The 14,595-nt window shown below is 36.7% G+C and overlaps 1 protein-coding gene across 1 annotated transcript in view; it reads left to right on the top strand.

The window, feature by feature from the left end:
* The first annotated feature begins 1,234 nt into the window (after positions 1 to 1,234).
* LOC137291822 (serine/threonine-protein kinase Sgk1-like) overlaps positions 1,235 to 14,595 on the top strand; it is a 109,834-nt gene continuing 96,473 nt past the window's right edge. The window contains exons 1-2 of the mRNA XM_067823358.1: positions 1,235 to 1,309; positions 9,668 to 9,770. Coding sequence (XP_067679459.1) covers positions 9,681 to 9,770 — 90 coding nt within the window. The 5' untranslated portion in view covers positions 1,235 to 1,309; positions 9,668 to 9,680. The remainder of the gene's footprint in view (positions 1,310 to 9,667; positions 9,771 to 14,595) is intronic.

The following is a 14,595-nucleotide window of genomic DNA, read 5'->3' as shown; positions in this document are numbered from 1 at the left end:
ACATTATCTGGAGTGTTACTTGAACAATCTCCCTGAAAATACAGCCACCTTTATCCACGATGAGTACAAGTCGAAATGACCCAGCAACAAAATGCCCCAGCAAAGTTGGTCAAATGCCCCGGATATGTTGTCAGATTGACCAACGGGTACTGAAAATGCTACAAATTCTTTAAAATGATGAAAAAGCCATACATTCATAGTCTTTTTTTATTTGCTGCGCCATTTTGTAGCTGGGGCAATGTTTCACGCTGCGACGAAAAAATACAACTTGATACCTTTGCTTTATCATGTAGTCTGTGGATTTGAAAGTCTTTGCTCAGTTACAAGAACCTCACAAAAAATTAAGTCTTCATAATTATTCACTTTTATTCCAGTAATCTTTCGAAATAACCAGTATTGCCTTAAAACTGAAGATCTTTCCAATGTTTAAATTTAGTGTATCAGGATATTTTCAATGCATGCAAAGGAAACAAAAGTAGTAATGATGCAATAGAAAAGAAACTGTGAAATTTAGTTATAACTACAGCAGAAACTATGCAATGCTTTAGTCTCTGATAATCGGGATGTGGAAATTGATGTAGAGTCAATACATATGGGATCCAAAATGTTTAGAGTAACCTGATTTCGGAAGGTTCAGGCTGTTGAGCACTGGATTGTCTGGCCCAGACTCGACTATTTACAAACCACCGCCATACAGTTGGAATATTGCTGAATGCGCCTAAAACTAAACTCATTCACTCACTGGAACAGAAAATTAATGCAATGCTTTATTGTGATATGTTTACACACCTACGATCTGATGATTCTAATGCATATCTCTTTTATGCTCTAAAGTGTAGGGCATTCTTTTCTTAATTTTCCTGAAATAATAATAATCGTATTTCATGCCCGTTTCATGACGTTGCATTTGTAAACAGTCACTTGAAACGGGGTCACATAATAAGTTGCAGGGAAGTATCGTCAATCGACACAGTGAAGGGAATGACGCTGTTTCATTGGATGAAAGATGATTTCCAATGTTTTGATGCAACACGTGGGTAGGCGGGGAATGACTGTATTACCGCAGTCAATTAAAACTTAATCAATAGATAACGGTTGTTCAATGTATTCATTAACAAAGACATGATTAGTTTATTTCCAGTCAAAAACAGTTTGTCGTATTTTGAGTAATCGCCTCACTCTCTCGGAACTGAACGTGGTCACATGACTTTATAGGTCATGTCAAGAGGTGTGTCTCTTCCCCTTTGGTTTACGCAGAACTGAGAGTAACCCTGACTGTTGCGTTGAATTGCACGAGCGCTAGGAGCCTGTGAGTATTATGTAGCATTCAGCATGCGAGCAGTTGATGAACAACAAATACTTGTGATTTTCTTTCTGACGTTTTATCATGTTATAGTGGGTTATTTAGTTCTGATCATTGATAGAGTTCAGTTTGGCCTCAGACAATAGCATTTCCTGTTGTTGATAAAGTCATGCCACCGTCAGTGTTTAGTTTTTGATATTAGAGTGAAATTTAGCTTAGTTTACTAAGAATATACTAAGTCTTAAATGTATAAACACAAATGGAATTCTCTGTACAGATATTTAGTGAGTTTCCTGAAATTTACAGTGTTGACTTAAAACACTGCACAGTAGCAGTTTGTAACAGTAGCAGTTTATGATATATAATGATCTAAATAAATATGAATATGTGTGACCATTACAATAATTTTCAGAAAAGTTCAATTTCCTGTTATCTAGCTGTTCTCCAGTTACATATCATCATATTCTTATTTCATGAAGATACTAAGTTGGAATAACAGCATTATTTATTCAAATGTCTAACTATGTTTCAAATCCCTTTACACTCAATAAGTGATAAGTTTATACAAATCAGATTCCTTTCCAGCATTTATGCACCAATGAACGGAAATGTGATAGTATCAGTTCCTTGTTGGGAATATGCTTGTAACAAGGAAATGTAGTGTACAGCTAAGTAACATATGTTAGAACATGTTGAATTCAATGTAAATGAGAGTTGCTAAAGAAAGCATTTCGTTAACTTTGGAGAATGCTGAAAATATTACGCTTGTTGTCCTGAACTAATATAGTGTTAAATCACTTGGACTCAATCATCATATTGTATCTATAATAGTTTAAGGTGAAAGTGTGCTTTATTACACTATACATGGTGGTAGAGTGAACTGTATTTCTGAATCATAGTGTGACGTCACATCTATGTAGAAGACATCAGTGGTTTGTCACTGCACTGTAGACAGTGAGTATAAACATGTAAATTTAATTCATTCATTTGCTCAATAAGTTGAAATCTAACTTAATGTTCGAGGATGAATCCGTAGGTACTTAAAAATGTTTTAAATTATATTACTCACATTTTTATGTGATGTACTTAACTGAATAATTTCCCTGTATGCTTAAAATATGTTGTAAAAGCACATCAAATGCAATAGAATTCGCTGTAACCTCCTTCTTTGTTTAATCGATTTTTAGAATGCCTATTTTAGAAATAGTTAAAGGTCACATGCAACCCAAAAATCAAAAATAATTAAAACACATTTATCACTTATTCGTGACATATAATATACATTGCTGCTTTTAAAATGACAAATAAACACAATTATAAGCATACAGTCGCGATTCAAAAGTGCAATATTTTGTACTTGGGCTTACTTCCCCGAAACGAAGACCTCGGGAGACCAAACCCAGTCATAGCTGGTGGATATGCACTCAAGTGTAACGACAGCTTCCGATTGGCTGTTTCATTTGCTGATACGCTGAGGGTTCGTTGTGTGTACAGAAAGATGATCTGTTTAATGGGCATTTTAGAAGTATAGCCAGTCACAAGAATGCAAGATTCTTTATGGATAACAACTTCTTTTTGTGTACTTGATGCGTCGTTTCAGTATGGATTCATATACTGTTGTCAAACAACATCATATACACAAAAAGAAGTCGTTATCCATGAAGAATGTATATAGAGATGTTGGGTTTGGAAAATACATGTTCTCTGAATTTGCGCTCGATCCAATAAAAAATCATGGCAGTAGAGATGGTAAACTGCTGCGTGGCTGTCATTCGTCCAAGTACAAAGCAGGACTTGAAACAGACAAGAGTTTGCACCAGTTTCCTTCAGATCCAGTCATCCGAAAAAAATTAATGTAGTATGTTCGCAACCCACAGACATAAAAACATGTCATGTGTATCACACGTGCCTAATTACATAATGTGGCAGACACGGGACTCATGTGCACGAGTCATAAATCAACTTATTTTCATTATGTCGTATAGTCTGATAGGTGTTAAGTTCAAATTGCATGTCGTCAATGATTGAAGGTGTGTATTGCATGTTGTCTTTAGCAGACAGGCAGACAGACATATGGGTGTTAATAAACCAGACACTGAGCTTTCTCTGTGACAGAGACTGCTTACCACAATCAACAAGTTGTTTTACGGAATGAGTAGATTATTTACTTGTTTGTGTACACAACCAAGATTAGACTACTGCTTACCACCTCAGATGCTGGGCATGCATACTGTTCCAAGCTCCGCGAACCTATTCACTGTGCATACGTTATGGATGCAGCGCAGCACAGCTGTTGAAACCAGTTTTCCCCTCAGCGCTGGGGGGAATTTAGTGAAACGTCTGAACTCCGATTTCGCGGACTTTTTTTCATCGCGTTTTTTTTCAACTTTATAGGTTGAATTGGCATTTTTTATGATTTGTTTCGGTAAGTGCATACCAAAAGGTACCAGAATCTGCAGAGTTGTGTTTTACGTTGCATGTGACCTTTAAGTTGCGAAAACCTACATCAGGACGCGACATTATGGTGTGGTGGGGGTGTGGTATGCATTTGCATCACTGACTTAGACCTTGCATGTTATGACATATCATTTGGATTGGTGGTGTAGTCTAGTGGTTAAAGTATTCGCTAGTTACATATCAAAGACCCATCTTCAATTCCCCACTTGGGTACAGTATGTGAAGCCCATTTCTGGTGTCCCCAGTTGTGATATACCTAGAATATTGTTAAAATGGTGTAAAACTAAACTCACTCACTCACTCACTCAGCAGTTTGGTTGCTAAAATCGGTGTACTAGTAACAGGTCAAAAACAGTTTTTGTTTTGAAGCCTTTTGAAAAGAAGAAAAGTAGTCATACATAGTTTGTCAAAACATTTGCGAATGTATCTTAATTTGATACAGGCCTTGCAAGTCTCATTCTCTTCCCATAGAGGTTACTCTCTTCCTAAGTAACTTTCCTATGTGCTAATATGGTCACATTTCCCGTTTCTCGTAAAATTCCCTAGCAGCCGAAAATCACAACACGAATTATCTTCCTTCGTTCTTTCCAATCTGATCACATGTTACAGCGTCTTAGATCCAATATGGCAGCCACCATGGAGTTACTTGATCAATGTGCGAAGAATAGATTTGGTATTTGTTTAATCATGTTTAACTAAAAAGCTGAAACTAGCACAATAGAGAGTACTTGTCCATTGTCAACAAGGGGTATGGAGATGCCATTGATCTGCCATTACATGACTGGGCTCTGTCTAGACGAAAATTGTTAGTGCATCGTGCTTGGGAATGGCTTCTAGCTTTCCCTGAAGCACTCGGAAATTACTGAGGCTTTACGAATGATCACTTTTGAAACAACATTGCTGATTGCACAACTAAATCTGATTTCAACCAATCACAAATCCAGAACAATCACACGATGAAAGGACCTTTTTAAAAGAGAGGGTACGTAGGAAGATATGACAAGAGTAACTTCTGTGGGAAGAGAATGTGCAAGGCTAGGCATGACACATATTTAGATACAAAAATTGCATAAAAAAATTTGATGTTAAAATTCAGGGGCATAATTATAATTATTGCAGTGGCAACAAACTGATAAATAAATGAAATTACACCCATGACATGTACACAACACAGGCAATAGGGCATAGAGCCTTACATCCTCCATATCTCTCCAGGGAATGTGTGCCAATAAATCTCCACTGTACCCTGGATGCATCTAGGGCTTGTTGATTTTGTTATCTCCCTTGACTGGCTCTTTATGCAATCAGATGTCTGCGCTAGAAAGTTGAGTGTACCAATTACATCTCATTTTCACTTCTTAAAGGTTACATATACTCTAACAGGGTACAAATGTAAAATCACTTGCTGACATCGTTATAAATGAAACCCCGTCATTAAAACTGCTCATTTCGATCTTTAATTACCTTAAATCAACCTTTTTGTCAACAGTGCAAAATTCTCAGCCGCAAACGAAATTTCAACCAGAGCGGCATGTCCCCGTGATGGAATAGTGGGTATAGAAATGAGGGTCTGTGCAGTATTCATCTGCAGTTCAGGGGTTAAACTATTTCGTTTACAGGTTTGTACAAACCTGAAATCGCGAAAGCTGTTGAGAAAAATGAAAGCTGTATGTTCTCACAATCTACTACCATTTAGTTTTGTCTCCTGCTTTGCCTATTTATTGCTAGTTTTTGAGTTGCAACCCTTGTTTTCATAGACAATTCTGTCAAAATCACTTGGTGTCGCTAGGTTGTAATCCATGTTAGGTGGTATAAACGTACACGTTATTTGTCATCATTCACTTCATGCTCAGTTAATGAATTTATAACAGGTATAATTTGTGGTAACGCCACTTAGATTACCCGACAAAGGCCCCCATTTCGCATTTCTTTTGTCTGGATCGATCAGAGGATGAATCGATAACACGCTGATTGATTAATTAGTTTTATGGGGATTTAAATGGGGGATTTGTCAAAAGGTAGTGTTTATGTATGTACGTTTACTAATCCATACTGAATACACTTTGTCGTGTCTGTGTCTATGTAAGACAACATCCTTCTTTCAAAGGATTAAGCGCCAATACATTGATTGATCGCTCATTATTGGCTAACTAAAGAACTTTTTAAAAAGAATGAAGCACATTATGCAATTAGATGGCAGGTGTGCTATCTTAGGTAACCAGTGAAACTATACAGCAATGTGAAAAACCTGAAACGATACATCACGTTTTCGTATATTAGACTGTTAAAAGACACATCACTTGGGAAATCTGCAGATGAATTATATATCACTTGTTTTTGTGGATATTGATGGATACATTCCTCGAAGAAGGTACTAGCCTGACATTGCTCCTGTAACTTTCATTTTAATATTTGCATTTTTGTTTTTAATAAGCTGTCGTAGCTTTCAACAGAATCATTGTTTTCATCGTTAAGTGTAATGATGCAGACGACATACACTAGGGCATGCGTGCGAATTATGATTATAGGCAAACTATGAAATGTCTACATATTACATTCCTACTATACATTCACAGATTGCTTCTTTTTATTAAGTTTCAAAATGCATACAAGTATGATTATAAAGTAATTAGGATTTTGAGACACCAAGTATAATGTCGACCCCGACATTTTGCTTAGGTTATGTTACAGGTTGTGTCATGCAAACTTCTTTTGGTAATGATTCAAATACATATTTATGTAGTTTTGATTTTCTAACTTGATGAGAACAAACCATACATAATCTCATCAATTCAAATGAATTTGACTTCACGATTGGGATGAATGCTATTTAAGTTTGTTTTCACCGTCTTACAAAAGAACAATTACATTCTACTGGTAGTAAAATATGTATTTTATTGATGGACAATACAATTTTGCATGACATTGCTAATAACATAACAATTTCACTCTTGGAAGTGATGTGGAGGTCAATATAACATTGCTTGCAATATAAATGTCACTTCGACCCCCACCTTGCTTCCATGGAAGAAGTCCTTATGTTAAAAGTTGTGTCATGCAAAATCCTTTTGGCCATGATTCAAATGCATATTTAACTACCAGTGAAAAGTAGTTTTGATGTTCTAACTTGATGAGAACAAATCATAATCTCAATAATTCTAACGGACTTTAGCCCGTGACTTTACGATTTTCAAAAATGGCGGCGCCCTGTCTGAGGATGAATGCTATTTAAGTGTGTTTTCACCGACTTACAAAATCAAAATTACTTTCTACTGGTAGTAAAATATGTATTTATTGATGGGCATTAGGATTTTACATGACATTGCTTATAACATAACAATTTTACTCTTGGAATCAGTCAGTATAAGGGGTCAATATAATATTACTTACGATAATATTGTCACTTCAACCACAACCTCGTTTCCAAGGAAGAAAGCATTATATCCATGCAAAATCCTTTTGGTCAGCAGTGTGTGGTAAGCAGTCTTGATGTCATAAACTCGATGAAACTTGAACTCCATTTTCTATCCTGGAAGCGTGGTAGGGGGCGAACCATCCGATTTAGGATATACCACAGGCTTACTTCGCACACACTAACAACCAATTTAAGCACAAACTACAGAGTCTGGTGGAAATCTGTGCATAGTGACACCATCACCCGACCCCAAGGAACAATTGACGGTAATACAACAATTCGGCATGTCTTTGGTGACGTCGAGAAATCAGCAAAATGACGAGCTTCCTACACATTTCCTACATATTTAACTGGAAATGGTTCCTTCTATGACGTCACTGTAGGGCTCTGGCGACAGAGTTACGTAGCCTGTCTGTGGTTTCGTTTGCTGGCGTGAGAGAAGCAGACGGCTTTTTAGCAACTTTTAAGCGTTTGGTATTTATTAACCACAAGTTGTTTTTTTTTAAAAAATGGTGTTTCGTTTATGACTAACCTAAACTCTTTCATATGCAGTGATAAAAAGAGTACCAAAAAATTGAGTTTAGTGGTCCTTTAAATTATCTAAATGATTAAACTTGGCAACACAAATCATGCAGAATTTCGGACCGGTCAATTTGTCTGTATGATATCCCAAAATCTGATTCTTACTGTGAACAAACCTTCGTGGCTGTGACTGCTATCTTTTTGAAACTGGCAAGCTTGGTTGTAACAGTGGCTTAGCTGATTGGTTACTGTGAAAATGCGGAGCCAGCAAAAGGAGGCAATAAAATTATTGGGCCAAACTCACAGTAGATGCATCCAGCGTATAAGGGAGATTCATCGGATCGTATACCCTGGAGATATCAAGGATGAGAGTCTTACTGTTCTTACTATAAACTGAATCGCAATTATTTCATTACTTTCTGTAAAATTGTTTGACAAACATAAATAACATTCTCAAAACTAGATCATTGCTTGTCTTTCTTTTCATTTGTTCTCTTCCAATCTAGTATAAACAGTTAATGCTCACAAGTCATGATAAATATGTTTACGTTGTCACTGAAACTTGTCCTGAGAACTTCCTGCAAAAGTGTCAACAATGGGAGAAACCTCTGCATACAGGAAGATGAAGTCAACCGTATCAGTCTTTATGCTTTCCACTTTGTTTTTGTATCCTGTTGACGCCTAGAGTATTCACACAAACAATATTAGATGATAATATGATATCTTTGAGAAGTGAATTTGGGGTAAAGTAATATTGATGTGCCATATAAAGATTGAACAAATTGCAACTTGACACAAAGGGATACATGTTTTCATCAAGATCCTGTTTTGATGACCTGTTGGCACTTAAGCTTTTTTAACAAACAGCATGTGTGTTTTGTTCATGCATAAACAACAGTGACCCTCATTCTTCCTTGACTGGCCACATGGTTTAGTGCATCTGTTGAGAGTGCTGCAGGCAGGTGGTTCAATCCGTGTTCTCAGTAATGCCAAAAGACATTTATGATGCTAAGTTGTACTTCCTGAAGATGGTTGGTTGTTGTTTAATGCTGTTCTCAGCAATATTCCAGCTATGTGACAGAGGTCTGTAAATAGTCAAATCATGACCAGACAATCAAGTGATCAATATCATGAGCATCCATCTATACAAACTGGGATACAATGACATGTGGGAACCAAGTCAGTGAACCTCCACAAGCATGGGTTGCTGAAGGCCAATTCTCACTGGATCTTCGCAGAGGGTGCTCATAAGGGGATTAAATAAGGACTGGCATTCTGTGTATGAGTAGGGTATCAATGTAGAAATGCAGAATGGTATTTTAGAGGGCAGCAGCAGTATAAAACAGACATTCATCAAATTCAACCGACTATATACATGCAATGAAAGTTCAGTAATCCTGAACGTGAAATGACATCCCTTTTCATCTCAGCTCTTTTAACTTTGATCTTGACAATGGTGTATTATATGCTCTGACAATCCTTCAAGCTGTGTACAGTGACATGTCATACCGAGCCTTAAGCACAGCATAGTAGGTATCATTACTGACACCACCTCCAATCTCCGACATACTGGATGTGAGGTGTGTGCTCTCTGACCTCTTTATCATGCAGAAAGATTATTTTTACATTGTACTCGTTAAAAAAGACTTAATCTTCAGCTGATACCTGTAGTTCTATGACATTTTATGCAAATGATATGGTATTGTTCTTTTCTAAATACATAGTCAACTCGTACTCAACACTGTCTTCAGTTTCAGTGTGCCAAGTGTATTCAAGCTTCAACTAGGTAGTATTCTCATTTGCAAAATAGACAACATGTTACTGTCTTTGTTTGCTGCTAGAATTATAATTTTACATTCCTGCTTTCTACGTCATTAAACTACCCCCTTGTTTTGCTCGGCTTTAGCCAAATCCCTAATATATTCCTGTTTGTCAGGAAGCTTGTTTGATGGGCGTTTCCTCCATTTCAGATGCCAGATCATCATGAGTGGTTTGCAAGACCGACTCATAGACAAACACCCAAGTGCGTCTATCTCGGACACACAGACGTGGGAAAAAGAGAAAAAATATGTGGTCAGTTTCACTACGTTACAATTTCCCTGAGGTGCTGTACAGTGTTGATCAATGCTTCCTGGTCTAACCAGCCACCCTGAGCAACAGTGTTACACGTTTGCTTCCTTTACACATCTAATTTGTTGTTGTGTTCCACAAGTTCAAGAGTTGTATGATCCCAGGGAGCTGAGATTGAAAATATAATGTTGCTGTTGACATTGATATCGAGTGATCAAGGGGAAAACATCAATGCCTTGTTAATCATGTAATAGTTGCATGGATTTGTGTACTTTATAAATATTCTGTAGCAATATGGGTTTTGCTAGCTGTAATGATGTAAGTCTATAAAAGACACAGATTACAGATGTAGTGTTGACAAATTTTGCTCAAATGTATTATTTGTTTGAATTTACATTTGTGGGTTTTTTCTATGGCATAAATAAAACAGTAACTGTTGTTTGTGTGTTCAAGATGTCATAAATATACAAAACTTGACAGTAACTATATTGCAGAGGTCTGTAAATAATTGAGTCTGGAACAGACAATCCAGTGATCAGCAGCATGAGCATCAACATACAGAACTGGGATACGATGACGTGTGTCAACCCAGTCAGCAATCCTGACCACCCGACCCCATTAGTCATCTCATGTGACAAACCTGAGCTACTAAAGCTTGATTCTAACCCAGATCTTTATTGGACAGAGTATTAGAGAGTTAAAGAAGAGAAAATTATTGTACATATAGTTACAATAAACTTACATAAATATTCCGCATATAAACTAAAATGATTAATAAATAAATGTTTTCTGAAACTGCCCAAAATACACACACATGTATGTACATGCATGTTCAGCTTCAGCAAGGTTACTGAAAGTAGGTGCATGATTTAAGTACATCAGTTTCTGTCCTCTTGATATAGCCCTCAATATCTATCAAATGAAAAGTACATGGTACTGTTGTTGTTTCTTGGATGTGAGAATCTATTTTTTTTGTCTGACTTCTAAATTCATCAGCAATTTCTTTGCAACTAGGTATGATTACACAATGCCAGTTGTCAAATTTAACATGTTATATTTGGGATTATACTTGCTTAGTAAAGTACAGATTCTTGTCCTTTTGTTGGGTTTGAACCCACATATTCGGTGTCCGGCACCTAATTGCTGGCATATAAGGGCATCCACCTAACCTGGCAGCCACCATGATTTCCACACACACACAAAATCAGAACTGGTTGTCCAGACTGCAGACTTTGGACTTTCTCACTAGATGATTATATGCAACTTTAAATGCTGAAAAACACTTCTTCGTCAGCATTTAGACATATGACTTTTCAGTTTTTACTAACACTGTCAAATGGACTAATAATTGAAAATTACACATGAAATTCTGCCTCAGAAATATAGTCGGTTGATTTTATGAATGTTTCAAAGAGATAATTGTAAGGGAGATAACCATTGTCACTTTACGTTCTGAAAAGACCAGAGGTTGCTGTCCAACACATAAATGTGATAGTGTTTTCACGTGTATGTTTAACATGTCAGACCGAGGAAGAATATAATCTGTTGGCATGTTCCACTTCACATTTGTTGGTAGGTGTTGTCTTTACAATCATTGATTAAATCCCTCTCTACACAACTGTGTTATTTGTGAAATGTACTAGAGGTTGTGTTTACAGCAGGGAGCCTATATAGAGGGGTAGAAGAAACACCTCAAAAAGCCGCTGAACGTATGTCTCGGGTCGTTACGTAACCAGTGTAGCCAATATGGTGGCAGCGTAGAATTTAGGATTGAGCCTGGTTTTTTTTCAACTGCTGATTACGTTCGCTGAGTGTTGTAACAACTGAAATCCAACATGTAGAAGATAGGTTAACTATTTTGTCACTTCAGTTTATGCCAAATAATTGGTATTAGTGTCCGTATTAGGACAGTAGATTTTTAGTAAAGTTTCAAGTGTGTAAGCTATAGCTCACTGGCTTCTATTCTCGATACACCGCGAAGGTAGACTAAATTGTGCCGATAAAAACTTCTTTCACACATTTGTTTAATTTTTAGAAGCAGAACATACCTTCAGTCGCTATGTATATCCAAGTAATAGTGACAGTTTTATGACTTAAAAAATTGTTAGGGTGTATTTGAGGTGTGTGAAAAATATGACATATTGCCAGTCTGATCTGATTCGCCATTGATGCTTGAAGGTTAAAGTTCCATAACTTCTTCCTTTCTTGTTGATCTTATTGTTTGACAAAACTGGAAAGGTGTTTTAGAACGCTTTGTGAGAGTTTTACACTTTATTTTTGAAGGCAGTATGAGAGTGCCAGTTAACATTTTGTTAATGTCCATTCCATTCCCCACATGCAATAAGATATCTGAATTAATTATTAATGTAAACAAAAATGTTTCAAAGTAGATTTTTTAAAAGGACAGCTGATGTTAACACGTGTTCTTGCGATACTTTTGCCTTCTTTAACATGTTTTGGGAGGGAAATCTGCGGTGTATCATTTATTCTTTCATTCATTCACATATGGACTTCTTTCTTTTATTCGTTTTCTTTATTTCTTTCATTCATTCACATATTTCTTGCTCTTAATTCTTATAATTCATTCATTCATTCATTCATTCATTCATTGTAAAATTCCGACTGATACAGTAAACTGGCTGATGTTCTGTTAAACCAGGGATAATGTACAATGTATATACTCTATATAGTCTCCCTGGTTAAATACAGCTGAAGTTGCATTGGGAACGAGCCAAGTCACTGTGTGCGTTGGAGCATGAGGAGGCACACATTAATTAGTACAAATGGTAAAGAAAGCAAGTGAATGACCTATCTCTGTTGTAGAGTATCCCTGTATACAGGGATTTATGCAAGATTCCATATTTGATGGCACTGGGAGACTAAAAATATTTTTTTATTAATTTCTTTCGTCATTGTACTTTCAGTATGCTTGCACATTGTTTGAAGCAATAATGCAAAACTGGGCATTAAAGCCTCATCTTTAGTCCTGTTATCTACAGATATAATGCCAGCTTTCTCTTCAGAGTCACAACATGACAGTTTCAATCTTTGATTTTATGAATGTTTCAAACTGATGTTGTGATAATAACAATAATTATGGGGATATTTCTGATGCACTGAATTCTGCACCACAATGGGGAAGGCTCATGTTGCTGAAGTACTGTCAGAAATGAAAAAAATAGCTTTTAGCCTCAAATTTACACAACTGCATAGAGAATATGTCAAAATAACTCATTTCGGCCTAACTTGGCATTCAGTGGGATCTGTAAGAAGATATCAGAAAAGCATGTTGATTCGTAACAAAACTTAGAAGCAAATACGAATAGCAGTTGAAAACAAATGATCAGACTATAGATGTCAACTAGGTGGCTCAGCCAGGTATGATAATGGACTGTCGACTCACCTGGCATGAAATGCATGTGCTGCCTACTGGCGCAAGGGGTCATCTCAAACATATTTTGTGCTTTTGCATGTGTGTTGAATATGTTTTGTCTGTTGATTAACATCTTACATGTCTTTCTTTCATGAAGTTTATATTCAGATGTGTAAAAGAGTATGAAACCAGATATCCATAGAAAAGCATCATATTAAATGTCTAAAAATATGTAGGTGACATGACCACTTGAAGATCGACAGGACTGGATACTGTTACATATGTTAAGACATGCCAGGTACTTCCCTACTTTCATTGCCTATGCGATTATCATATCTAAGCTGATATCTCTATCCGCCTGACCCCAACCATTGTCTGCCTCACACCTCCTGGCTACACTTCCTGTTTCTTCCCAATAGGTAACTACTCCATGATAGCTTCACCGTGAAAATTATAGTTTTTTACAACAGCTATTGTTTATAATGAAGTTCAGATTAATTTCAAAATGGACATTTAAAAAATGCCCTTTGTAATACAATATTATTGCACATAAATTTGCATAAAGCCATGGTCTGTTCCAGATAAGTTGTTTTGGACTTTGAAGAACTCCCCTTGTTCATTTTCGCACTAATCTTTTTTCACGTTTCCTCCCTAATACTGGAACTATAGTTAACCTGTACTTATTTTAACAGCTTTTGCACACTCTTGCACATCAACTGCGTGAATTACAGAGACACATGTGAAAAAAGAAAATTCTATTTCCAACAGTAGTTAATATGATCAACAAGATGTCAGATGTATGTAAAAAAAGGACAAAATTCATTGATCCCAGATCCCATTGTCTTTATTAAATATCATGATTATCCAATCTGACGTAGGTTCATTTTAGTAATGTCTTTGTTCATCTGTGAAATACCTGTGAAGGGCCTTCAGCAACCCATGCTTGCCATGAAAGATGACTATGCTTATTGTAAGAGGCGACTAACGGGGTCGGGTGGTCAGGTTCGCTGACTTGGTTGACACATGTCATTGCTTCCCAATTGCGCAGATCGATGCCCATGTTGTTGTCACTGGATTGTCTGGTCCAGACTCGATTATTTACAGACCGCTGCCATATAGCTGGAATATTGCTGAGTGCGTCATAAAAGTAAACTCACTCACTCACTCACTCACTCACTCACTCACTCACTCACTCACGCACTCACTCATCTGTGAAATGAGTGGAGTTTTATTAGACAATCACTGTATAATAATTATAGCACCTTTGTTCTGTCTTTGGCATATCATGGGTGAGGTTGTGTATTCTCTAGTATCCCATCAGTTTAACTGGATGAAAATAATCCAAGGATAGAGAATTAGACCTGTATGAAAATATCTTTGTTTTGTTTGTTTTTGCAACCATAGCTGAGCTATAGTCCAGCTGTAGTCTGCATATTATACAGTCTGCATCAAATA

This window comes from Haliotis asinina, chromosome 7 (genome assembly GCF_037392515.1).
Source record: "Haliotis asinina isolate JCU_RB_2024 chromosome 7, JCU_Hal_asi_v2, whole genome shotgun sequence".
In the NCBI taxonomy this organism is placed as follows: Eukaryota; Metazoa; Mollusca; class Gastropoda; order Lepetellida; family Haliotidae; genus Haliotis; species Haliotis asinina.
Note: the sequence above shows the minus strand (reverse complement) of the source record. Positions and strands in the feature narration are given on the sequence as shown.